The following is a 27488-nucleotide window of genomic DNA, read 5'->3' as shown; positions in this document are numbered from 1 at the left end:
ATGAAATTAATAAAAAGAAAGAAAAATAAGGCATGTTTAGTGGAAAAACAATTTTTACTTGCAAAGTGGTTTCCAAGAAAAATAGATCACTGAAAAATAAATTATTTTTCAATGTTTGACATGTCATGTAAAATTAGTTGAAAAATATTTTTCAGTGTTTGGCCTTGCCATGAAAAATAAATTAAAAAATAACTTATCAGTTTTTTTTGTTTTAAGTTTCTTAAAAGAGTAAGAAACAAATTTGATAGATTAAAAAGTTGAAGGAGAATAATTTTTTTTAAAAAAATCAATTTTATATTATTTCAAATAAAATAAATAGCAAACAAAATAATAAGGACCAAATTTAATGGATACAAATATTGAGAGAGGATGAAATTAAATATATATATATATATATATCATTTTATAAATTTATTATAAATAAAAAAATAAAAACTAAAAAAAAACAAAATCTGATAAATACAAAAAAACTTTCAATTCAAAAATTAGTGAGAGAAAAAAAAGAATAATAAAAAGAACAATAATCAAAGTTGATATAAAAATCAAATTAAATCAAATTTTAAGGGATGCAATTAAAAAAAAATCAAAAAAAAATATACATAACAATCCAACTATTAATGATCAAATTTAACATGATCAACAAATAAGGATATTTTTTTTTTAATTTTTCTACAACTTTTAAAAAATGTGATCCTTTTAATTTTTTTCTTCTAAAAACCAAACCAGATTTATTTTAACTAAAAAATATTTTATATTGATTAATTTTTCTAATGATAAATAAATATGAAATGTTTTTGAAAGTGGTTGCTAGGAAAACCATTTTATTTGAGACAAACGAGCCCTTCATCTTCATATCATGAAATTTTATCGTTAGAAGACTAAATAAAAAAAAATCAGATGATGAGATTAAAAAAAAAGTAAAGAAAAAAAATAGGAGGAAAGGTGCCTCATTGTTCACATGAAAAGTTAAACATCTTGAAAAGATCTAGTTTTTTTTTAATCATTTAGATAATTTTATATTTCCCATGTTAGGCGTCACATATTCGTCCCTCCAATTTCATCTCCCTCTAGCTTTCATTGTCAAATTTGTGTTATATTAGTAGATTCTAATTAACGAGCATAAATTAAAATACTAAAAAATAAAAAAAATGAATTGAAAATTTAATATGAGTGTTTAATAATAAAAACAAATATATAGGCTAATAAATATTTTTTAAAAAATTATTGATTCTAATTAAAAACATAAGTTGAAAAGTTTAGAGATAAATAGAGATTAAAATATATTGTGTCATGGGAAGCCTTTCAAATATTTTTACTTAATTATTCACAATTTGTATTTTAGAACAATGACATTGTTTCAATATGATTCCTCATTTTTTTAATAAAATGTTTTCTTTTAAAAAATGCCTTTTTATGTTCTATGCTCATTATTTAATAAGAATTAAAAGCGGCAAGAACATATATATATATAATAAACATGTACGATTTAAAACAAAGATAAAAAAATATCTATAATTAAAAATCTTTTATCTTATTAATTCCATCCTTTTATCTTCAACATTTTTTCACAAGAATATTTTTTAGACAACATGTTATATCACATAAGCAAGTTTTAAGTTAAAATAAAAATAATATTATGTTATTTAACACAAATGTATTAAAAAAATAAAAGCAACACATCACTAGGGTGTTGCCAAAAAAAAAAAACATTTTGAAAATGTTATTAAACTCGGTTCAATCCTGGTGAGTTAATTTATAAGCCCCCTTATCTAACATATTATTTGATCAAGATTTAAAATTAAATTAGGTGAAAATTGATCTAATATGGCTGAATCAACTCGGTCAAACCTTATTTGATTTAATTTTTTTTCAAGATAGTGTCATTTCAACACTTTTTATTTAAATATCAAGACAATAACATCTTAGATTGATCCAAGTTAACCTGTCAAATTCACACCCCAAGTCATGAATCTAGTCGGGTTTAATAAAATAATTTGAAAATTATATTTTATTTTAATAATAAGATAATAAAAATAAACATGTGCTGAAATGTTAGTGAATAAGATTTTAAAAAAAAAAACTATAATGAAGGGTTGTACAATAAAAAAAATAGCTTTCATAATGTTATAATCTTATTTATAAACAAAGTAAAAATAGAATTTTATGATATTTAAATAATTTGATGTTTGTGTTTATTAGAGATTTCAAGGGACAAGGAAGATCATGCAGTGGCAATGTTTTTTTTTTTTAAAAAACAAGGGCTCATTAATTATTAATTGAAAATAATAACAAACTTGCAAACATTGCAATAATTTCTTAATTTATTTTTGCGCCAAAGTTAGAGGATGTGAAGTTTTATAAAATTATTAAAGTTGAGGAAATAAAATGTAATTTTTTTAAAAAATCAAGGCAAAGCAAAAAATCAATAAAACTATAATATTCTCTATGTAATTATCCCGAAATAAAAAGAGGCTATTTTTTTGTTTTTAGAATCAAATCTAATCATTTTGGTCTTAATTTGTTTTAAGTAATAAAATCCCTTTTTTTTTTTCAAATCAAGTATTAATTCCCATGGCAAGTTATCGAAACAAATTATCAGGTTAAAAAGGACGGGATTGAGAAAACAATTAGGTGACTATAATAGAAAATGCTTCAAAGATTAAAAGAAAAGGAAAAGGAAAAGGAAAGAAATTCAGTGCAAATCCACAATGAACACTGAAGTAATTGTATAGTAATTAAAAAGTAATTATTTGCATTTTATTAATTAATTCATTAAAGGAAAAAAGATGGATACAAAGAGAAGAGAAAAAAAAACTATATGTAAATATGCTTATTACTTTTAGTGAGTGTTGAATTTAATTCTTTCTCTCCTAGTATAAATTAATTCATCTTTTTATTTAAGATAAATTTAATAGAAAAACTAATAGAATATTATTAATTAATTACTGATACACCATAAAATCTTCCATGAAATGTGATTTGATCCACAGTATTTTCATGAACTGAATTAGTTTTTTTTTTTTTTTTTGTTCTTTTCAAGTAATTGTAAAGAGTCCATGTGTGCGACTGAGATATACGGGAAGAGACGCGTAGACTTTCCAAGTACAAGCAACCACTTGTCGTTCGTTAAATGGAACACCACCGCGTAATTTAGCGCTAAATCAACCCCTTTCTCCAGCTGGGCCGTACTCCGCCCCCAACTATCCCTGCAACGATCTCCTCTTCCCCTCTCCGCGCTAGAAGTATTAAAAAAAGGGGGCACCAGATCTTAGCCTTCCATCTCTGAAATCCACTACCGTCGCCTCTAAAAGCACCCGAACAAAATCTTGAAATCTAAAATCCATTTTCACTCTATAAATTTCTTAAAAAAAACTTGAAATCATAAGTTCCATTTAACTTCATTTTAGGGTTTTTTTCATGTGGATTAGTCTTCATCGTCCATCAAATCTTGATTGATAATGTAAGCTGCTCTAAACCAATCAAATGGCATCAATCCGTCGAACACTCTCACAGGTTTACCAAGACCGCAGCTACCAAAACGGCGTCGCTTCAGCACAAGCTCACAAGCTCTTCAGCACTAACAACAACAGCGGCAAGTATTCTTCCTTGACCTCCACCTCCGCCGTCGCAGCAGCTTCCGTCTATCTCCGCCGCAAAGGATTTCGCAGATCCTTTTATAGGTGCACGATATTCTTCATCCTAGGGCTTTTACTTGGTATCTTCCCGTTTGGTCAAGTGGATAACGATATCAATAAGCATGATTTCTCCTTCGAAATGAAGCCGCCACATGTCAATGTCCAATTGGACACCAAAGATAATTTCGCTTTCGCTGCCGTGTCCCTCGGCGTCGAGAAAACGACACCGCAATTGGATCGATTTTCAAGGTTTGATTATGTAGAGCGAAAGCAAGTGATAGTGATAACACCGACATATAATCGAGCATTACAAGCCTACTTCTTGAATAGATTAGGTCAGGTGTTGAGGTTAGTGCAGCCGCCGTTGTTGTGGATTGTGGTGGAGATGACGTCAGCATCGGCGGAGACAGCGGAGATATTGAGGAAAACCGGGGTGATGTATAGGCATTTGGTTTGTGTTAATAAGAATAACACGAATGTGAAGGACAGAGGAGTGCATCAGAGGAATGCGGGATTGGAGCATATAGAAAGGCATAGACTTGATGGGATTGTGTATTTTGCTGATGATGATAATGTATATTCGCTTCAATTGTTTGAGAGCTTGAGAAATATCAGGTGAATTTTCTTTGGTTTTTTTTTATTCATTAATGAATTTTGCTAGTGTCTTTTATGCCTGTCCGTCTGTTGTTGGGACGCTAACTTGTGAAATTCTGGTTTTTTGTATGGAGTGATGCGTGTTAGTTAGGGGATTAAGTTTGTGTGTCTCTGGTTGCTCTAAGAAATTAGGTTTAATTTTGTTTGGTTGCTAATGGGGAAATGCTCTTTAGTAGCCACCTTTTCTATTGGTTATTTGATGGTATCTTAAATGAGGCATTTGGTTGGTTACATGTTTTGGTTGTTGGTACTGTCTGCTTACCAGATTAGGCCCGTATGTTTCTGTTTGATTTACATTTTTTGTTTATCTATTCATTTGATTCAGCAGATTGATCGACTTCCTGTTTACAGCAAATCTTTTGTGTTGATGGTTTTTCTGTATTTTAAGTTTTTAAGTTGTGAAGAGGTTGTTGGTAAGATAACTCAAGACACGAGGGGGTTATTATCATTTGTTTTCTTGTGCTTTATTCGCCACCTAGTCCTGCCATCTTTCTTTTTCTGATTTGTTTGTTTACTCGGGTTATATACTTTCAGCTGCTTAAGAAATGTTATGTCATCACTTGTCATGAGACTTTCTTGATGGGAAACTTGATAAACTCCCTGAGTTTTTGTATAATCTCCAATGGGAAAAAAGAAACAAGAAGGAATTGATGAGAACTTGCAAATCTAGCCACTTAATTTTCAAGCCATTTATTTTGCAAAGGAAGCTGAGGATAACTTTACCTGTATCTAGTAAAGATACTGGTTTTGTTCAGCTGATATAGCTAGATATTCTTGTTGTTGCAATGGTGTGGATTTCGCATGCATGTTGTTCACAGACCTTTTAACTTTGAAGCTCAATTGTTATGGAGTTTGTTGCTCTTTGCCTGTGCTTTCATTCACAAATTTCTCGTATTGCATGCTTGTTTTGTAGTCATTTTGGCACTTGGCCTGTTGCAATGCTTGCACAAAGCAAAAACAAAGCAATTGTGGAAGGTCCGGTATGCAATGCCAGTCAAGTAATTGGATGGCATACAAATGAGAAAAGTAAAAGACTCCGCAGGTTTCATGTTGATATGTCTGGATTTGCTTTCAACAGCACTATCTTGTGGGACCCAAAGAGATGGAACCGCCCCTTTTCAAATCCAATTCGACAGTTAGATACAGTGAAGGAGGGTTTTCAAGTATGCATCATGCCAATCGCATTTTGTGGATGTTCCTGATATTGCTTTAAATATGTCATATACTATATTTGATATTCAATCCCCTCTATTCCCTGATTTTTTAGCTTTTTCACAGGAGACCACATTCATTGAGCAAGTGGTAGAAGATGAAAGTCAAATGGAAAGTGTACCACCCAGCTGTTCAAGGATACTGAACTGGCATCTTCATTTAGATGCTCATGGTCTTGTCTATCCCAGAGGCTGGCTGCTCCAGAAGAACCTAGAAGTTGTTCAGCCCATCAAGTGATTGAGCTTCAAAGTGCAATTTTGATGCTAAAGATCAAGAGAGGTATGCTGTCAAACTTTTCACGAGTAGTGCTGTTATGCCTTTTGGATTATAGACTTTCATTTCAACCTTTGTTGTTGTGATCCAAACAACAAGAACAAAACAAAGTGTTAGGGAAGATTTACCACCCTCAAAAGTTAAACAAGGGAGAAATATCCCGACCAAAAAGAAATTCCCCTCCACTCAAATGGGGGTTCTATTTTATTTTCCACTTGTAATACTCTCTATGGATTATCAATTTTATGCTTTTTCAAAGAAAAAAAACAAAAGAAAAGGAAAAGAAAAAAGAAAGGTTATCTTGCATTTTTTTTTTAACATTTATTTTCACACTCGCAGTTCTTGTTTCATGCAGTGGCTCGTCATCCCCAACCATTTTTTTGCTTCGTTTGTGACATCATCAAGCAGCCTCCATAGATACTCAGCAGTCTATGACAAAGAAACAGGAGTTTTTGTTTTCGCATAATTTCTTAGAATGATATTCTTTGCCAGAAACAAGAATGCCCTTTTTGTTGTAGAGTTCTGGTGCTTGATTCTTGTGGGGATTTATTGCTTGATTTCTTAAGATTTGCCCCCCGGCATCTAAAAACAGATGTATGTGCGTTTGAGGGCAGCCAGGACGGCTGTCGTGGATCCATTCTTTTGTATTTGAGTGGTAGGCCTTTCAAAAGAATCAAGAAAATTGCAAGTTGTAAAATTCAGTTGTTATAAAAGTTGTCTCTATGTTTCTGGCGTTGCCCTTGCCTTTTTTTATCTGTCCATCCAAGTTTTAATTCCACGTTGATTGCATAAAAACAGCTTTCTGCCTGCGCGGCCACGAAATGAACTTATGCTCGGTATTATTTTTTGTTTAGATTCCTTGCATCTTGGCTAACCATCGCGTGGAAATATAATTTTCACAATTGAGAGGTACGAGCTCTTTCCTTTTCTGGGCATGAATATATTAACACCCAGTATCCGCTGATGAAAAGAATCGAAATTGGACATGGAATCATTTTTCTTGTCACAGCATGGAAGCATAGCCAACAGTCTTTCATCGCCTGAGCAGCTGCTAAACTACCATGAACCATTCACATTGAAATAGTCAAACTGTTCAATGTACACAGGGGTTGCGTATGGTAGTATCTAAAAACAGATATATGTTTTGTTAAATAAAAAGACAGATATTTAGAGCGTTTTTAAGTTGTGTTGTTTTTTAAAGTGTTTTTTATTTAAAAATATTTTAAAATAATTTTTTTTTAATTATTTTTTATATTAACGTATCAAAAATAATCTAAAAACACAAAATATTAATTAAAAAAAAAAATTAAAAACATAAAAATAAACAAGATGTTAATATCTGAAATAGTTTTAAAATGATGATTTTTATAGTTAGAGGGTACAAAATACAGGAAAACATGTTTTTTTTTTTTTTTTAAATCCTCGCTGTTTCATCTTACCTATACAGTGAGTGATTCGATGACCGCTTTACCATGGCTAAATGCAAGTGTCTGAACGACGGCGAGGATAAGATATGCTTTAAGGCATTCTAGCCTAAGCAAGTATTAAAAAAATGCAGATTTACCTTGGCCCAGAACAAGTTCAAAACAATAAAAATCTAGAAAAAATATTTTAGATTGCTTTCTTTTAAAAAACATTACTTTTTTTGTATCTTTAATTTTTTTTTATTTATTTTAAAAAAGGCTTTTCATGAAAAACCAAGAAAATATGTTAAGCACAAATTATCTAAAATGGAAAACAGAAACCTTATTTGAATTAAATTGACAAAAATAGAAGAGACATGATCAGAAAACATTATACGCCCCAAACAAAAAACAGTAGAAATTGAAAGACAACTATTTGATTTTTTAAAATTTTATAAAAAGATTAAAGAAAAATAATAAAAATTTCTGGAAAACTGAAATTTCCCAGTAGTGAATTAATATCATCATTTTAAAAGGAGGGAAATACTTTTAAGTGCCAGTTAGGTTATTTAAAACGAAGATGGGTTAAAAGTCATACTCAAAGGCCCAACTCGTTGATGAGATTCTCGTTGATGGAATTTTGGCAGCAGCTGGAATAAACCGAAAGATACAGTCATCCTGTCATGACTCAAGTCCCTGAATTATAGACGAGCTTGGCCACGCAGTTCAATGCTCTATGCTAAAAAATACCATGTTATACTGCCTTCATACCCTTTCTTTCTTTAAGTTGCTGTGTTCCTTTGGCCGAAGCAGAAGCATCATCTGAAATCATAGCCCCCTCCCAATTGTTTTAGCATGGATACCGACTAACATTACACATGTTCACTGAACATTATCTGGATTACAGAGGGATTGATGAACAAAATTTTCAAAGAATAAATTACAGAATATTTTTTTCTTGAAAACGGGGTTACAATTATGGCACAAGGGGGAGGGGAGGGGATGGCAGGGGAAGGAGCGGGAGGTGTTTCTTTGAAGGCAATTCCTAGCCAACAACAACACCATTCCACATCACCAGGCTGACTTCTCTTAAATCTTCACATTCAAGTTTGCCAGAAGCATCTGAACTTAGCAGTCACTTTATTAGCCAGCCAATTTGTATCTCCCTTCCTAGCAAGTTGACCTACTGGATGGGACACCATCATCCAGATTGGTCCCATGATGCTCTGCCGTGCACTTGGTCAATCTTGACTCCTAACAAGCTATTTATCACGCCGTGTTCGCTCCATGAGCTGAAGAACTTGTGCTTGAAGGGTGCAAAGATGAAATTGGTAGCTGCTGCATGTGCCGCTCATTTACAAGACCAAGAATTGCAAGAGTTGATCTGCAAAATGCAGTGCAACGAAGTAAATGAAACCCTTATCTGCAACATATAGTGCAACAAAATTGACTCATAAAACAAGTCATGGGTCGGTCATCAAAACATGTAAGCAAGCAACCTCGTCATCGATCATCCAAAAACAAACCTTTTGAGGTGCTTTTTCATTGATTTACAAGCACCTCAGCATAAAGAAACTTAAAAGGCAAGAACAGCTCTTAACACCTCTCACCCTTGATGTGTATAACCAGTGAAACAAATGTTATGATTTCACAAAGGTGATTCTAACAATATAGCGTGTATTCAATTTATGGTAGCAAAGAAGTGTTCCTGGCAACTCAATATAATTAACTTATAAATTGTCACTTCAAATTATCATTTATTTTCCAACCTTCAATACATGAGACATTGCTAGGAATCAGAAAGGATAATTTACAAAATACTGAAAATCCACAAAAGCCTTGGGCAATGAAAGGGCAGTGACTGGAATACGCCAAGAAATGTTTGAAACTGATAGGGATTATCCAAGACTTTAAGATGCTCATTTCAATTGGGAGATCATAAATTTCTTAATTCAGTAAAACAGCAGCATTACAAAAGGCAAACTAAAAAAAATAACAGCACTATGAAAAAGGAGCCTACTAGATTCTCTGATCAAACTGGGTGATAGATTGGGTCCTTTAGAATTGTACCTAGGTAGAGAAGTTTTTGTACTTGGTTGGCTGGCATAAGTAGCCAAGGGGCCTCTGAGGTTAGCATGCTTGTTCAGAGCACTTTCAAGCTGCGGGGGAGGTAGCTGCAAGCAAATATAAAAAGAAAAGCTGCAGTTTGAGAATGAACAGAAAAGTAAAGAAAAACAAGGAGAAATTCTCCATTTTCAAGAAATATAATAATACCTGCAACAAAACCTGAAAAGAATGTGGCCTTGTTTGAGAGACACATTTCAAGAAGCCAACCCACAACTTTGGCATTTTCCACACCTAAACACATAGTATGCACAAGAGGCAAGTTATCTCGCAATCAGGAACAGATCAAGTATAATCGTTATTTCCATTCAAGTACAGTCAACATACCTGTCTGCTCACGAGTTTGGAGAGTATTTCCATAACAAAATCAACCTGGAGAGCAACATTATTGTTACATATTAAAAGTTAATTATTGAAATGAAATCATAAGAATATCCAGACCACAAAATGTGTCCATGCAATAAATAACACAACAATGTAGAATGTCTCTAGGAGCTGCAAATTTAGGATTTAAGTTGAAGTCTATTTGCATAAGTATTTCTCCATCTTTTTCTTTCCCTGGTATGTGCTTGTACCATTATCTGGGATTCAACTGCAGTACAAAGTCAACAACATGTTCCCTCCCTCCATCTTTTTCTTTCCATGAAATGTAATTGTGTCATTATCCGAATTCAACTCCAATAAAAAGTCACAGTACCCTTCCCCTTCGCTCCCTACCGTCCCACACACACACACACACACACACACACAAACTATTGGTAGTGTTGTTGCGGCAGCATTCTAGGTCCAAACTTCTGCATACATAAAGTATTCCTTGAAGCCGGTGTATGGGATGATTTGTATACGAGCTGTTCGGAACCCTGTGAATTGAATTCAATTCACAGGGTTAAATCAATCATTATGTTTGGAATCCTTGTGAGAGTATTAATTTGAATTCCAAATCATAGAAAATGTGCAAAAGTTAATCAGATGGAAGACCCTCTGCCAAACGGTAATTCCAGATGAAAAATAATATTTCAAAAAATATCCCTCTCTTTTCTCCCAAAAATTAAAATCTTCTTTATGAAGAGGAAAAATTGTGAACTGAGAAATTGACAAAAATTGCTATGTATTCTTTTAAGTTACTATTGTGTGTTTGAAGTGTGGTTGCGATTGCTTTTTAAAATGCTTTTCACTCATAAAAGTATGCCAATAATATTTTTTATTTTTAAAAAATTATTTTTGAGATCAGCACATCAAAATGATTTGAAAATATCAAAAACATATTAATTCAAAGCAAAAAAAAAATTCAAATTTTTTCAAAAATGCTTTTGAAACGCAGTGCCAAGCACGCCCTATATATCAAACATGAAAACAGGTCTTCACTGTCAGTTTCAGATTCCCCAAGGAAGGCAATGCTACACGATGCACCTGTAGCATCAGAGAAGAAAGAATATCTTGTTGATCCATCTCTCCCAGATATCAAAAACAGCATCTATTCAACTGATGAATTCCAAATGTAATCATTCAAGGTAAGACCTAGTTCACGTGCCTATTCCCATGATTGGACTGAGCATAAAGGGATAACAAAGATGGTGTTTTTCCCTTCATCTCTTGGAAGGGATTTAATGCTGCCGTTAAATTCTTTTAAATTACTATGTATCAGTAAATCAGAGAAATCCGTGCCGTGAATGTTAGGGAGAGAGATTGTGAGATAGAGGTGAACTTTTTTGGGTTAATCATTCATTGTTCTAAATATGGGAGACACGGTTAGAGAGAACTGAATTTCCCGGGATTTGAAAGTTTTGATGTGCTGATAAAAAAACATTATTGGCATGCTTTTTCGACACGAAAAGTGAAAAGCAACAGCCCTCTTTGTCTGACATTCAGTGTGGTTGGATATTCTTAGTCTTAATTTTATTCTCCAATGCACTATATAGAAGCATGTCATATTCTCCTAGTTGTAATGATTCATTCTGTTTTCATGAATATTATAATCTTCAATACAAAGAGGAAAAAAGAAACAAAGAATAACTGATAAATAAGGTGCTTTTCATATCATCTTTTAGAAGGGAGTTAATGTTGTAGCTAAACTCTCTAAATTACAATGAAATAGTAAATTTAGGAAATGTGTCTACGAATGATGGCAAACAACCTATGGTTTTGAATTTTTCTGTTTTGACCAGGTAATCCCCATGAGAGTTGACAATTGTAACTGGGGTTCGCAATTCAGGCAATAGTGAGTGGATTGATGCTCTTTTATGCAATCTTAATGAAAGTGTTGGAACAATGTAAGCTAGTTCCTTTTTGGTTATGTTTTGATATTTCTAGAATAAGTTTTTTTAACAAATATATATTTTTTGAATTTTTTTCAATAAATGTTTAATAACCAATTAATATGAGATAAGTCTATTTATATCTTTTTAAAAATGCTTATATTTTGTGTCATTTTAAATAAATATAATGGTCCTTGTAACAAAAAATATGATTTTTATAACAAAAATGATTTCTAAAGTAAGGACAAGATAGTCAAGATTGTCAATTCAATTCATTTCCACGTGGATTCCAAACAGCATAATTGAATTCAATTCTATGGTTTAGTATTTTATTTCAAACATACGAATTGTAATAGCCAATGAATTGAATTCAAATTTAAAGCTTAAATGGCAATGCGGCAAATAAATTAGATAAAACATGAAGGTTTACCAATGAAGGAAAAGCATCAATTGCCTGAATAACTGTTCTCATGAAGAGTAGAGGAAGAGGAGTTTGATCGACCTGTCACATAAATACAGTTACTACAAGTATCCAAGTAAATATAACATTCATCATCCAGAGAGCGAAGGATGTTCTTTATATACCATCTGATTAAGTGCCTTGGCCAGGACCTGCTGTGTGAAAACTGTCCGTTGCTCAAAACAAGCTGAACAGGCATCTGTTATCTGTATACATAGAACATAAGAATTAAGAGCATGGAGAACAATATACTGAAAGGAACATCTACTTTAAAACCCAGAAACCTTCAGCAAATAGCAAAGTAAGTTCAGCATAGCAATTAAGTAATTAAGTGAGCATAATTTGAGCCACGGTTTACTGAATCATCGATGAGGGATACAATTAGCTAAGTTGTAAGAGTTTAAACATGGTTTTGTTGAGTTGGAGCAGTCTAGGACAAGTAAGAACGGTTGCACAAGAATATCTTGGACCACAGAAAAATCTTTAGATGCATTGAAAATTGTTGATGTCAAATCCCAATTAAAGGGTAAGTCTAGGTTGATACATGGGTATACCAATTCAACATGCTCAAGAAACTGAATAAAAAGGTTTTGGTATAAAAGATGCATGAGTAGCATCTATATCAGTTGACATTACAGCAAACATAAGAATTCACAGTTCATCATAGCTTACCAGGTGAAAAAAATTGAATGTTTTCTTATGATGAAAACTATTAATTCAGAAACTTAGGAATTACCTTTTTGAGTGGAAGCCCATCTTTATTAGGATTAATATCATGAATGGCAACCAACACTTCTGCTGGTGTTAAAGCTGGACCCGTATGAGCTGAACCCTGTATGAACAGTTATTTAAAGTAAGCAATTTTCTTGCCTTCATAAAGGAAAAGGTGATAAAAGGTATAATCAGATCATTGTAAGCGCAAGCAGTTGGTGTGAAGAACAAAAGCTCAGGCAAGTCATCCATACTATTTGTGTGCATATTAGCCAAGCCTTCCAAGATCAACAGAGTTCAAAATTCTTCAAAATGAAATTGTTAAAACTTAATGGGTTCCACAGCTGAATCATTTACAGTTCTGGATCGTTTATATTTATCCTTTTTAGAAAAAACTGACATTGTCCAACATTGGTTTAAGTATAAAATTCAATGGCCATATGTTGTGAATGCGCCACTCCCACAATCCACTTAGGCTTTATAGCAAATGATTTTCAAGAAATTACATAAAAATCATTTTCCCACAAAGAATGATAGGACAAGTGAAGCCCAGTGACATATACCATTTCAGTCTCCAAACATCCAAAGAAGCCTATAAATAAAGGAGATTAGTGTGACCAACAAGGGTGAAAATTAGTTTCTCCATGATAAGTTGTTTTTAAGGAAAAACATGCAACAGTAAAGCATGATATATAGTTCACGAAAAATAAAATCACATAAAGTTTCACAAGAACCTGTAAAATATGAGCAAGTGCCATCTGGAATTTTTCTATAGGAAGTCCAACAAGCCGAGGGAAAATAGGCAAAACCTGCCATCATAAAATGAATAACATCCAAACATTTAATAAAAACCTACAAGAATTTGACAGTAGCATTCAAGCCAGACTTTGCGAAACAAGAACGATGTGAGGATTACGAAAAGTGACCATCTAGAATGTCATGCAAAAAGAGAACAACACTAACTGAACTGAGGTTTGCACACATTTGCCTTCTTGTGGCTGAGAAATTAATCCTATATATGAGGTCAATGCATTTAACCCTTTTAACTGATCTGACATTTTGGTATGATTGGAAGCTATTTTTCCTTCTTAATTTCATTTGTCTTCAGTTTACCAAGGATCCATCGGAAATTCTGGTGTCAATAATCAATAAATGACATGCCGACAAAAGTCCACACAATGATCAATACAAATGAAAAACAAGTCACCAAGTGACTGTTTTACAAACAGTGTGTGTTAATCCATACAGATTTGGTGGAGAAGCCCGTGCATACCAACTCTAAAACCATTTAGATAATTGCAAATATTCTTTCTAGTAATGTTACTCAACAAATTGAATCACAAAGTTTAAGAACATCAATCCACATGCCCCAGAAACTAATTCTAACAGTGAAAAAAATGAGGATAACTGAAGAGGGAAATGAATATGTATAAAATTTGAAATATAAAAGTTAAAAGTTAAACTCAGTTATACAAGAAGCCAATTCGATAAAACACTTAATCCTCCATTTTTCCTAAAAAAGATAAAGAATCTTTTTAACTCATTTATAGGGCACAAAAAGATGGCTATTATATAGGTGTCACAGCAGCATAAAAGTTACAGTGGATGATTTCTATGTTTCTAAGACACTTATGTCCACAACTTCATCTTTCTGAATTTAATTGACACATACAAACATGCAGGTGCTTGGTAAAATAATCTAGATATAAGCAAGATAAAAACAATGGAGCTAACCTCATTCTTCGAAAGTGAAGATAAAATTGGAATAAGAATCGTGGCATCCTGCAGGAGGAAGTTTAGCAGAGTTAAGGACCAATATGACAGTTATTTAAAGCTGGAAATTGTAAAAGCTCGGTTCTCAAAGTAACCTCTAACTTAGTTTCATATAAATGTTTGACCGTGGTTATCAGATTAGCAGAAGGTGTTGTTTCTTGAGTCAATATTTGCAGCACCTAGCCAGAAAAAAAAAAAAAAAAAAAAAAAACACAATCAGCACCAGTCATGATTAGAAAATCTGAAAATAGAAGCAAAAGAGTAAAAAATGGAACAGGACTTCATAAAAAATCTCCAAAAGAAAGTTACCAGCATCAAAAGATTTTCACATCCTTCTGGTGGATCAGATATTATTCGAAGCAGCTCAGAATAAGATGAGCCTAGGGCCCTTATTAGAACTGGAATATGGCGATGAACAGCCTGCATTCCAAAAGGCAAGTTAAAATTGTACAGAACAAATAATGGCTTGAGCAGTAACATTTACTCTGTCAGCCAGGAAAGAAAGAAGAACGAAGAGACTTGATCAATATATTCAAAAAAGAGACGAAATCACTTGGGAAGTCTATCTTCTACATGGCAATAGCCACGTGTCACCACATCATTACAAGCTATTAAAATGACAAAAATTAATTAAACGAACAAAGAGAGACCTGTTTTACAGTTTTTGGTGCTTGTCCATAGATATCAAATACAATTTGAAGGAGACCAGGGTTCTGAAAGATTAGAGAGCTTGGTCAGCATCACGAAAAACCTCAAATTAAAAGACTATTTTAAATTAACTGTGGAAGGTCACAGAAATGGTGCAAGATAGACAAACCTTTGTACATAAAGCAAAAAATAAAGAAATATGTCTTTGCACTTCAGGAAATGACATGGTCGAAACACTTTGGGCTAATGGTTGTGCACCCTTCATGGAGTCATTTTCACAATTTCCAGTCTCTGAGACTTGAGAACCATTTACAGACACTTCCTGGCTTACCACCTACAAAGAATTTTCATCAGAAAAAATATTTTGGTTTTAGAATCACTTTTGATGAAAGATCCCTTTCTTCCCCAAGTTCTCAATAGTCTTAAACAGGAGTATAATATCTTCAAGTACCAAAAGAACTATTTTGCGGCCGTGTTAAACAGATTAGAAACTGTTAAAAAAAGGAGAGAAATATTGTTGAGGTATATACAACTCTCCTGATCTGTCATAGGTGCAACCAGCACACAACTGTTGAATTGTTCAAGGGCATAGAAGGAGCATAACTATATACCTCTGATCATGGTACATGCCTTCAATCTGGAGGAATAATCCATCCATCCAGTCAGGGTGTATAGCTCACATTTGAAGGCCCAATAGAAGCAAAATACAACATTCATATCCCTCCAGACACCCCATAGGATTAATGTAGTCTCCACATTTAAGATAGCATTGACCTCAATAAATAAAATATGAATATGTCAAAAAAAGTATATGTTCCATACCTCTCCTTCCCTTTGATCAGTGGATACTGACTGTGAAGGTTTGATATCTGAAGCATGCTGTTCCACAACAGAAAGCAGCATATTTGTTGCAAATTGCTCAATATTTTGTGATATGTAGTTTAGCTGATAGAGTTTGTTTGCCACCTGCCCAGAACAAAATAGATGTAGAACAAATGATCCAGTTTGACATGAAAATTCAAGCCAACAGCTTCTGAAGTCCATTAGCAGAATGTCAACAGTTTTGAAGGCCAAAAAGGAAAGCATACCAGCCGGATAGCTTTCGATCGAATGTCATCTTGTGAATGAACAGCACACTGCCATCAAGATATGAATGCATCAGTAATAAATGTTATTTATAGTTACATAGGAGTACTTTCTACATATGGCTGCTAAAATGCCTTCTAGTGGGGCTTCACCAATTCTTTATTCATATTAGATTAAAAAAAGCATCGGTAAGGGACTTTTTTGTGTAAAATGACAGGTAAATTTAGTATAAAAGTTGGACTAATTTAACCAAACCAACTTGCAAAAATAAAATACTTATACAAGATTGATCTGCCATAATTCATAAATGCACCAGACAGGGTGAAAGAAAATAGTGATGATGCTATGCCAAAAAAACAGCTTTCACTGAAAAACTGTGAATAACATAACCAGATTCATGTCACTATTGTTGGCATCAGTCACCAGCTTTATTATCTCATATTTGCAATAGGTTTCACTTTTCTTGTTCATAATAATGGACAACCAACAGAAAACGAGTAATGAAATCCATATCAGTTAAGGAAACCCATAAAAGTTTCCAATCTGCATTAACACCTCCCTCGCACTGGGAAGGTCTCCTTCTTTCAGAATTAGTTTGCCTTTAGATAATCCAAAATTAGGCTATCTGGAATTTAAATACAAAGAACACCTGAGGGTTTTAGGAACCAAACGGAGAACGTTTTGGAATTCCTATAAAATGTCCACATCAAATCACTCTCCTCCAATATCACACAGAGAATAACTGACTCAAAGTGAAGCATTTCACAAGCATACAAAATCATACTCAATGCCAACAGATTAGCATAGCCAAGTTACCTTCAAAGCTATATCTAGGAATGCCTGCCGGTTGTTTGGACGCCCCAAAATCAAACCCCATACAGCACCTAGGCCCTGAGTTACTCGCTCACCATCACGAACTTCTTTTCCATGTGAATCAAAAATATCACAGTGGCAGAGATCGTCTAACAATTTGAAGGCAGACTCAGGCAAGAAAGGAACTTCACCGAGAAGTTTACTAAAAGACTTGTCTGAAGCTGGAAAAGCATCCAACAAAGATCTGGCCTGTATTGAGAGATTAAATTATTATTTGTAAACATGTCATTTAAGACAAACCGCTGAAGAAAAATCCATACCACTACCAAAAGGAATTTCTCATATAGAACAGCAGCATATGAAGCACTTCCAACAGAATCTAAAATCGTTAGAGAGTGTAGATGGTACAAAAAATGCAGCACAAGTTCTTGCCCCTGACAAAAAAAAAAATGAAAAGTTAGATAACAGAAAATTAAGGTTAAAAATAATAAACAGAAGACAATAAGCTTATTGACTCCAATAATGAAAAATGTACTCGTAGCAACAAATTTGTAAGAAAGTACATTTCATTGATCATAAACTTACTCGCAAAACACTACTATATGTTGTATTGTTTCTCTTGAAAATAGTGGAGGCGCAATTTCTAGATTTTTATAAGATTTAACATCACAAACATTTTGCAGCACCAACTTTGATGATTATCAGCTCACACTCACAGAGAATGTTAGATAGAGAGAGTTACAAATTTTCATGCACGTCATAAAGTTATCACAGTGGATGAATTCTACTCTGAGACAAATTTCAAAGCATCCGGACACAAAGCGATAGAAGATACATCAAAACAAGTTGAAACAGCTAGTTCAAGAGAGGAAATACCTTATGTTGTCGATAATCCACTAAAACATGTTTTTGCAGCATCACAACAACATCATCATCTGCATCAATCTGAAAGAAAACAACACTACGATTTTGAAAAACCAACTATATATAGGATAGCAGGTTTTCATCGAACAGTGCTTATAATCTTTAACTCCTGATCTGGCTTATACTAATCTATTATTCTGCACACTACATGCAGGCCAACATTGGCCATACCTGAGCAACTAATCGGGCGAGTAATGCCATGCGTGTCTGGCTGCATTCAGTCCCAGAAAGATGCTTGTAAGATTCAATAATCCGTTCAACTGCTAACTGTCTCACAGTTTTCTGCTGTTCTTCAGTGAGTTCAACGTATGGGGGAAGCTGAGGTAAATCGACTTGACAGATCTCTTCAGGCACAGATATGTTTGAGACATCTGGGGAAAGCTGCTCAGGTTCCATCACATATAATGTGTCAGCACCAGATGCCACTTCAAAATCTGACTTCAATACAACATCACCCTCCTCAGAAGTGTGAGGAGGAGAAAATGCTTGATCTGAAGAAGCGTTGGCCTCTGAGATGGGGACAATTTCCTCAGGTCTACAGATAACCTCCTCGCTCATGCTTACTTGATCAGTTTTAGAAACCAGTAGACCTTCTAAACTCTTGTCCTCAATTTTGCTGTTTGAAATATAAGGTTCTGGAGGATTCTCAACTGATGTCACCACAGGAAGAGGAGAAGCCTTGCTTAAAGAAACAGTGCTGTCCATTTCAGGTTGCATTCCACCATGGTCATCCACAATGGCAATGGATGGTGCTCCAACTGATGTAGCAGTACGACGTGGATCCAGGCGGCGTGGATCCTGAGAAAGCAACTAGCAAGTTATTTGAAAATAAAGGATAATTCAATATAACTAGCAACAAGTGACTCAGATAGACTGAGCATACCAGAACATGCAAAAAAATAATTATAGGGTAGTGAGCATACCCTTCTTGGATCACGTTTCGAATCTACAGGGAAATTATTGACAATGGGTGCATCAGACAATGATAAATTGCCTGCAGTAACCACTGGAATGGGTCCTTGTGCAGAGGAAACTGGAGCCGATGGTGCCACTGCCTGTGCTGGACTACTTGAAGAACAATCTTGCAGAGTTACTGGCAAGCTGCCAAGCCTTGTTAAAGGAGGGGAGGACTTAGGCAAATGCTTCATATTAGTAATGACAATATCAGCAAGCAGATCAGGATGAATATTTGAAATAAGAAGTTCAAGTGATTCAGCACCCCTCTCTCCTTCAGCAAGCAATGCACCAATCATAGCAATCATTTGTTCTGCAGGAGTCAAATCACTATCTGATAGATGAACATTAGCAGAGACGCCATTATCAAATACAGAATCCGGTCCAGATTCATTGATTTGGATTGGCGTAGTTGACAGAATGTTAGGACCATATCGACTCCGCTTTTGAGCCATTTCATGACCATTAGCTTGCTCTTCATTATCCATAGGCACAGATCTTTTCCGGAGCTGATCTCCTGAAACAGGCAGTTGGCTTGTTGGCTGATCATCCTAAGGATCACAAAAAAATCAAACAAGGCAATCAAAATTCAGTGAAAGATTATAATTCCAACAATAACAAGAGCGACTACAGCTGTGGTGGACAGTGTTTTGAAAGGGTAATTACCCTGCTAAACCTGACTTCACGAGAAGTGCGCTCATTATTTTTGATCATTTTATCAACTTGCCGGATGGCTTGCTCAGCAGCATCCCCAGCATTCATTGCACGTAAAGCCCTTAACAATTTATCCCTTGACTGAAAATGAAATAAAAACCGAATTGTCAGTGTGAAGATAAATAAAAGAATTCTGATACCACTTCTCTTAATTATTGGTTTCTTCATTCTAGTCTCAAAGCAGGGTAACATTTTATTTGTGTTGCTGCTTCATCCTTAAAGACCACATATGGACAGTACTATGTTTGTAATCTAGAACCTCTCATCAAATAATCTTTCATGTGCAGTGTACACATGCTTGTGATATAGAAGACCTGTGGCCCAGGATGATAGGAGCTAAAAGATTTTGCATTTGGCAAGTGGCACCAATATTAGCAGCAGATTCTGGTTAAAACATAAAATTGATAGGCAGAGCTATAACTGCCATATAACCAACAGCAGTAGGGAAGGGAGAGACTGAAATAGTTATTTATAAACTCCACAACAAAGAATTTAATAATTTGGTAGTTTTCTTAACTTTCAAATTCCTTTAATTTTATTGGGATACAATTGGTGATTTCAAAAATTTAATGAACTTATTTTTTTCAAATAAAGCATATGTAAATTCTTCAAATAAAGCATGTATATTCAAAATTAAGGAACAAAAAATATGAAGATAACGGGTTTTTACCTGTAAATTAGTATACAATTACCTATTGAATAATGGCATGTAATGCAAAGTGAGAAGGTTTTTTTTTTTATCAAAAAGAGGTTAAAATGTCGAGCAACTTCACCTCCAAGATGGTTGGATAAGTACACCGCAGGAATCCCAAAAAAGCAGTTCTTAAAGAGTACTGGATACTAGCAGCATGACATCCCTTCTCAACTTTTGGATCAAAATCAAGCAAGGCAGATAGAATAGTCTCATAATGAAGCGGCCTCTTCCGCGCTACAGCTGCAAGACTGTCAAACAGATAAGCAGGTCATCAGATACAGAAGAATCTAATATAATACCATGTACAAAATAATTTGAGATAAATCTAAGAAAGAAACAAAATAAGGACCTAAATGATGTTAAGAATAATAATGAACGAAGCATAAAAACTCATTGAGACTTGAGATGAAAGTATTTAAGAAAAATGGAAACCAAAAAATAGAAACCAAGGATGATTAAAAGAAACATAATCTGAAAACATTGCTAGGAAGGGAAGCTATTGCTTAGACAAATGAAAAGGGTGCATCACAACTCTACCCCACAAATATATTAGAGTTTAAAGAAAAAATTGATACTAAAGACCACAAGGAAATGCTTGAACAACACATGTAGAGCATATAAAGCAGGTAAAAGATAGAAGATGACAGTCATTTGAAGGCCAAGTGCACAGAAAACCCACACCTTTCCCAGTTCTCAATCATTAAGCTCACTATAATCCTCAAATGCACAGAGTTATACAACCATTGCAGACAAAAGGAAATTTTATTCAAATAGGAAAGGAACGAGATTCCAGAAAGCAGAATAAGACATCCTCCATATGAAAAGGTAGATAGATTCACATTAGCTGGATTTAATAAGGTCAACACTCTTAAGAGTTTATAGGGCAACCAGGAAATTGAAAGTTGACTGGGCAGTAAATGGACATCCTAGAACAATAACATAGACCAACAATAATGTTGTGTACCCAGTATGAATTTTTCAAAAAAAAAAAAAAAATCCCTGTATGAAATTAAACAGAAACTCAAACTGGCTTGTAATACCATATTAACAATTAACATTGACAATGAATTACTAACTCCATGTGAGAATCGAGTCCAAATAAGATTAATCTGTTTTATGCTGTCATAAACAGTGAAAAGGGCTAATGCATGCTAGTCCTTAAGCTCTCCCCTTTTGGGTTCATTCAACTTTTCTCAAGACTTGTCATAAAGGCTTATGAAGGTAATCCATATTCCATATTCTATGACATTTGGAGAATCAAATGATGAAATATTTATCACCCATTGCAATGCATAAGTATGTTACAGTATCTCTTAATCTCCTGTCACTGAATCTTCTGAACCCTTTCATTGGCATCAGCCACCAACAAAATCTAACAACTTTTCTTTTCCTTTATAGTCAAAAAAGATAGGTTCCCTTTCGAGCTACTCATGTTTAGCTTTTGAAATTGTGTGCTTGTCTCCAATAAGAACTAATAGACAACTATAAAAACTATCTTTAAAGGTCATGAAGAATTTAGAATTGGGATGGTCCACATTAACCAATGAACATTCCACAGCATTACAACATGATGAACACTAAAGGAATGGATGCTATAAATAATGAAATCTCATAGACAAAGAAGTCTATTTTGAGAGCTCCTGCTAACTGCTGCACATAATCAACTGAGATATCTACTCATGGGAGAATCCAAGAAAATAACATAAAGTACTTAATTAGTCTGGTTAACTCTACCAGCTCTTCTGAAAATAAGAAAAGACACCAGTGTATAGCATGTGGAGTTGCAATCACGCATCCAAACATCCAATCCCATTGTATACAACAAACTATGACCACAATAACAACTAGAAGAAAGCAGCATAAGAGTAATGAATTCAATTCATCAAAACAAACCCTCAATCAAAGTTTTCATAACATCAATATTATTACAAAACCATGTAATATAACAAAATGCCATGCTATGGCCCTTGTGAGTTTTTCTACATCATGTGAAAGCTTTTCAGTAATCCAGCATATGAAGTATCAATGCTACCACATAAAATCTTTAGATATAAGTTACATTTATTTTTATCATCTAATATACAGCCATGTATCTAAATGGGGGAACACCATTGCTTTCATTAGTATATTTCATCAAAAACATGACATTATTCCTCACATTTTGAGAAAATATTTGAAAGAAGAGGCGGCTGTCCATTCAAACAGCTTATCTTTGTTCAACATTGAAGATAACCTCATTTTAAGAGGAAACAAGTTTGTTTTGATAAATTCATGGAGTTCAACTGGGAATGTGTCTGCCATTCTTCAGTGCAGTTCCACGTATTTCTTTTCCCTTTTATCATTATATCCCTGCCACACAATACTTCTTTGGGCTTTAATATACCCTATAACAACAATTAAGGACCTCATTCTCATACCAACATAATAAAATAGCAAATAGCTTCTGCCTATGCATTCATAATGTATGTAAACCTGGTCACCAAGTACAAATACTGCAATTTGAAGAAATAAACTCATCAAAACAGTCATCTGTATAAACAATATTTAGCAGCTGCAGATCATCAAAGAAAATGACACCATAGAAACAGAGACTAAGCATTTGCAACCCTTTAACAACAACATCATCATCACCGAGATATTTTCATGTGACAGCAAGAAGCAAAACTCCAAGCATGCTTTTTAAGTACAGATACATTGCAAAAATCTTTTTGTGCTGTTTTTGATTTCCTGTCTCTTTTGATGGTTAAATATAAAATTCCAAGCATATTTGCTTTATTTGCTTCACTTACAATCCACAAGAACAGAAACAAAATAAAACTTCCATCCATGTGAATACTTCAAGGATAATGAAAAATCATTAGTGTTCACCAAATAGTCCTGTTGATGGATCCTTTCACCCACTCTTTCCAGAAGCTTTTAGAAACATAACAAATTAAGAATCATTCACTGACTTTGGAGAAAAGTATTCAAGCAAAAAAAGTTCCATAGTTGTGATGTCTTCCTTTCTGCATATAGTCCTGCTGGATGGCAAAGGCCCATTTGCAAACTTCTAATATTTTTTAAAGAATGATTGGTTCCAGAGTCAAGGCTAAGCTGATGCACGTATTGCACAATACAATTTCAAAGAAAAAAATCAACACCCAACTCAAAAGCCATTAGAACATAGATAATACATTTGACATTATGGACAATGACCTAACAGACAGAACTCGATTATATAAGCTGAGTTGCTATTACTGACAATAAAACCAGCAGATATACAAAAACTTCATGCAAAAAATGCAGTGCAGCTAAAACAGTTGATAGAAATTTGGAACCGTGATAATTGAATAGCAAGTTTGGCAGGGTAATGCCTAGTTAAAAAATAATTTCGATTAATTAAGGTGTTGAATTGTGCATTAACTGTAACAAAACAATAGGTACATTTTCAAATATCTAGAACATTGTCAAAAAAATTGTAAAGCATATTGTCTCTCTAACAGTTTACAAAGCATAAACTGCGTAGCTTGACTACCCAGTCTTTCTCAGCACCTGGGGAGATCATTTACCGTCAGTTAACCATTACTATCACTTGGCAAATGGTGCTTGAAAGTATCCAAAAAACATAGACATTGTCTAGCCCTGTAACTCCCATTGTCTGAACCACCAATGCAGCAGTATCCAGGCCCAATAATTCCTCATAAGAGAGTTGGTCAGCATGCTGCAATCATACCGCAAACAAGCAGTTGAACTTGTACTACAACCTGTTTCCAAATTTTGGTTATCCCTCCAAAATTTTGAAGATAATGTAACTGAAGGCAAAATGCAGTTCACTGCCTACATCTATAAAAAAATTCAAGGCTTTCGAATTGGAAGATACACAACAGATTAGAACTCGTAAATTCATGGTTGAATTACTATAATTGAAATCAAATGTTCACGTTCATGTGGCATACTAAGGCTACTAATGGCTACTTAAACTGCCAGCTGGGATAAGGAAAAAAATTCAATGACGCAGCAAAAAAGCCTGCAAAAGTTTGGAAGAGTAAAGGGCACAGTGAAACTGAAAATGAGCTCATGATGTAATTATTGGGGAAATGGCATATTGCACACCCACTGTGTCTGTGCGCAACTCTGCATATATGGGGGGAAAAGAAGTGGCATATTGTTTGTGAGTGCTTGTGTCTACAAATATGTATGCATGTTCTAATTTCTATATCAGAATGCATAAGAGCTAGGATAAAGTATGAAAAAATGGTGTTGCTCTATATGTCATGAACACACCAAATGAGAATAAAAACTGGCCGGTATTGATGAATGCATCCGGATATCCAGGCAAACAAAACAACTAATAGGGTATGAGCAGTATTTAGGTGCACAGACATGGTATTAATGTGCCAAAAATAAATTATAAATGTAGGCATTTTACAAATAGTTTTCCCCTTCTTAAGAAGGCAGCCTGTGATGCTCAGAAAGCCTTTAGACCTTCCATGCATTTAAATGGATAGAATGAATGACCCACACCATCCAGAAGACAACAAAGAGCAACAGACCTATAAGATTTCTGATAGTAATCCCACAATACGGATGCTGACATATCTCATTATAGCTAAACAAAGGGATACAGTTCAAGGTTTTGGCTCTTTAGACTCCAAAAGAAAATGTCAAGAAACTATTTACCCAAAAACAATCAAGAAAGAAAATAGCAAAGATGGAAAAAGGGAAGGGCACAGTTAATTTAAGAGTTACCACAAAAGAAGATAGGCACCATAAAACTATCAAATCTATGATTTTTTTAGCTACAAAAAAAATTGCAATGAACCATTATCATCCTATCATATCCATGTCCATTTACTAATATATAAAAATTTATTAAAAGCATGTGGCTCACCAATTAACAACAGCAATCATCAGTGCACCAGGAAGACTACCAGGCGACCATAAAAAATCCAAAAGAATGACAAGTGTCTTGTTGGCATCTGACATGAGAGAAACTGCATCCAAAACAGGATGCCCACCAGCTACCCATGAAATGTTGAATAACCGTCTGCTTCCTATAGGAATTAGAGCCAAATAAGAAGGCAGAGCTATTACTTCTTTTATAAGAAAAGCACACCATAATCAAATCATCTTACAGAAATAAACAATTAATGGCCAGAATGCAATACCTTCTGCAACAAGTCTATCAGAATCAGTGGTCTCGGTAGTAAAAAGCAAGATGTATGTTTCCAAAAATTTCAACGCCAGCAACTTTATCCCAACAGGTCCAGGCTACAGTCAAATCAAAGCAACACTCAGTTTATTAAATATGTTTCCTCATGCAAAGGAATAGAAAGTTCCCTCAAGTTGAAAAGATTTGACTTAATCAATAGCGGCAGCAGTTGATGTTATAACAGTTCAATGAATGAAGAATCCCTCTACCATTGAACAGAATAACATAATATTACATGTCTACTGCCAATTGTTTTGTCTAGTTACTTTAAGCACAAGAAACTTTCTTACAGCCTGTTAACATGTGGGAAGGTTGCAAAAAAATCCAATTGCTCACAAGCTAGCTAGCTCTTCTAAACACAGCAAATGGCAGATGAATGAATTGATAATTTTTGTAACAAGCCCCATACGCCCACACAACACCCCCCACCTCAAAAAAAAAGAACAAAGAAACACACGACACGACTTATTTATTGGGAATAAGTTACCCAAGTACCATTCAATGAGAACATCATTAACCATGAATTAATTGGCATGTAGTGAGATCTGCAAATAAACAACCATATTCACGCCATACCTCCAATGCAATTGCAAAGACAGCATCCTTGAACTTAAGCATCCATATCCATAGTCCTTCAAGCCATCGTTCAACCTTACCACGCCGGTGACACTGTAATTTTCCAAAATAAGCATGATAAAAAAAAAGTGTGCAGATAAAATGAAGCATTTTAAGAAAAAACAATTAAGAATTTCAGTAATAGCAAGAGAAACGATGGATTACATTGAAATGTCTGCCAAAATAAAGGAAAATTTCTTTATAAGCTACATCCAAAATGAGAACAAACCAAGTTGAATCGAACTTCAGATTTTTCGCCCAATAAAGGGATAGTTGTGTAGAGACAGAAAGATACCTGCAATGCCATTTCCTCTAGAACACCACAATATAAATGCGTGCCACTAACAATAGACTCCCTTGCAACAACAGAATCGTTATCTCTTAAAAGTCCCAATAAGACAGGTATTAGTATTGAGCAATTCTCCATTGCTTTCAAACCAATTTCTTCAATTACCCTGACAGCCACATAAAATAAAAATAATCACAGGAATAAATTTTTTCTAGCCATTTTATTATAAACAATCAATCACAAAAACAAAATGATGAAGCTAGTATACATAAGCATATTGACTCTTACAAAGAAACCCTAACCCTAAAACTACCTCTCGTGATCACACAATTAGCAACCAAATTCGAGCAACCGTAACAAAAATTTGGATGAATTGACCAAAAAATGTAGAAAGTAGGGTTTCGAAACTAACTCGACAAGCTTTTGTCGGACGATTCCCTCCGGCGAGTACTGCAGTTCGACTAAGGACGGAAAAAGCTCAGCCGCCAACGACGGCTCGAGTGACAATAAAACATCTTTGGCTTGCTTAAGAGAAGATAGCTTAACGGTCAAATCGCCGTGAGAATTCGCTGCGGTGAGGAGAGAGAGCGCTTCGTCCATTGAAGCCGTTGTTGAGCGTAGAATTTGGTTCTGTACACGGCGGGGATTTTGATTTTGGAGTGAATGGGTGGGTTAGGGTTTGAAGAGAGAGAGATGTGGTTTTGTCGCTAGAAAAGGCATGGAATTGAAAGTTTGGTTTATTTTTTGAAATCAGCGGGATTTAGATGTTGGCGTTTGACACTTTTTGGGATCGGGCTTTATGGCTTTATAAATAGGTAAAATGATGAGGACGACGACGACGATGTCGTTGCAGAGCGTAAAAGGGCCCGGCGATACTGTGCGTGTGCGCGTTTTTATGTTTTTTTATTTGGCAAGATTACCTTTTAACATGGGTTGTTTGGTCCAAATTGTAGTTTGAAATTCATTAGAAATAATGTGGTAAAAATTGTTTTTTAAAAATATATTATGTTTTAAAATATTATTTAACTTTTAAATTTTATTTTTAATATTAATATATTAA

At 34.4% G+C, this 27488-nt stretch overlaps 2 protein-coding genes across 6 annotated transcripts; one reads left to right on the top strand and one right to left on the bottom strand.

The window, feature by feature from the left end:
• Positions 1 to 3109: 3109 nt before the first annotated feature.
• Positions 3110 to 6522, top strand: LOC118031537 (probable beta-1,4-xylosyltransferase IRX9H). 3 transcript variants are annotated; one of them, XM_035035973.1, is made up of 4 exons: positions 3115 to 4250; positions 5203 to 5452; positions 5568 to 5780; positions 6114 to 6522. In XM_035035973.1, exons 1-3 carry the CDS (start codon positions 3484 to 3486, stop codon positions 5736 to 5738), a joined length of 1188 nt encoding a protein of 395 aa, XP_034891864.1. In that variant the 5' UTR covers positions 3115 to 3483; the 3' UTR covers positions 5739 to 5780; positions 6114 to 6522. The 3 variants fall into 3 exon arrangements, with proteins under 3 accessions (XP_073268855.1, XP_034891864.1, XP_034891863.1); XM_035035972.1 differs by having other exon boundaries at positions 3116 to 4250; positions 6130 to 6522; XM_073412754.1 differs by lacking the exon at positions 6114 to 6522 and having other exon boundaries at positions 3110 to 4250; positions 5557 to 5698.
• A 1284-nt stretch (positions 6523 to 7806) lies between these two features.
• On the bottom strand, positions 7807 to 27333 carry LOC118031535 (uncharacterized). Of its 3 annotated transcripts, none has more exons than XM_035035969.2 (27): positions 26841 to 27332; positions 26435 to 26594; positions 26101 to 26193; positions 25481 to 25583; positions 25204 to 25366; positions 20413 to 20581; positions 19592 to 19720; positions 18895 to 19476; positions 18143 to 18769; positions 17924 to 17992; positions 17368 to 17481; positions 17051 to 17296; positions 16237 to 16284; positions 15971 to 16114; positions 15318 to 15482; positions 15151 to 15213; positions 14810 to 14920; positions 14596 to 14679; positions 14462 to 14509; positions 13462 to 13536; positions 12753 to 12848; positions 12142 to 12222; positions 11987 to 12058; positions 9629 to 9673; positions 9452 to 9535; positions 9248 to 9351; positions 7807 to 8561 (listed from the first exon to the last, which is right to left on the bottom strand). In XM_035035969.2, the coding sequence occupies exons 1-27, from the start codon at positions 27026 to 27028 to the stop codon at positions 8447 to 8449; spliced, it is 3978 nt and encodes a 1325-aa protein (XP_034891860.1). In that variant the 5' UTR covers positions 27029 to 27332; the 3' UTR covers positions 7807 to 8446. The 3 variants fall into 3 exon arrangements, with proteins under 3 accessions (XP_034891860.1, XP_034891861.1, XP_034891862.1); XM_035035970.2 differs by having other exon boundaries at positions 17374 to 17481; XM_035035971.2 differs by having other exon boundaries at positions 8469 to 8600; positions 26841 to 27333.
• Between the last annotated feature and the right edge of the window lie 155 nt (positions 27334 to 27488).

The sequence above is a fragment of the Populus alba genome, chromosome 11 (genome assembly GCF_005239225.2).
Source record: "Populus alba chromosome 11, ASM523922v2, whole genome shotgun sequence".
NCBI classification, from domain to species: Eukaryota; Viridiplantae; Streptophyta; class Magnoliopsida; order Malpighiales; family Salicaceae; genus Populus; species Populus alba.
Note: the sequence above shows the minus strand (reverse complement) of the source record. Positions and strands in the feature narration are given on the sequence as shown.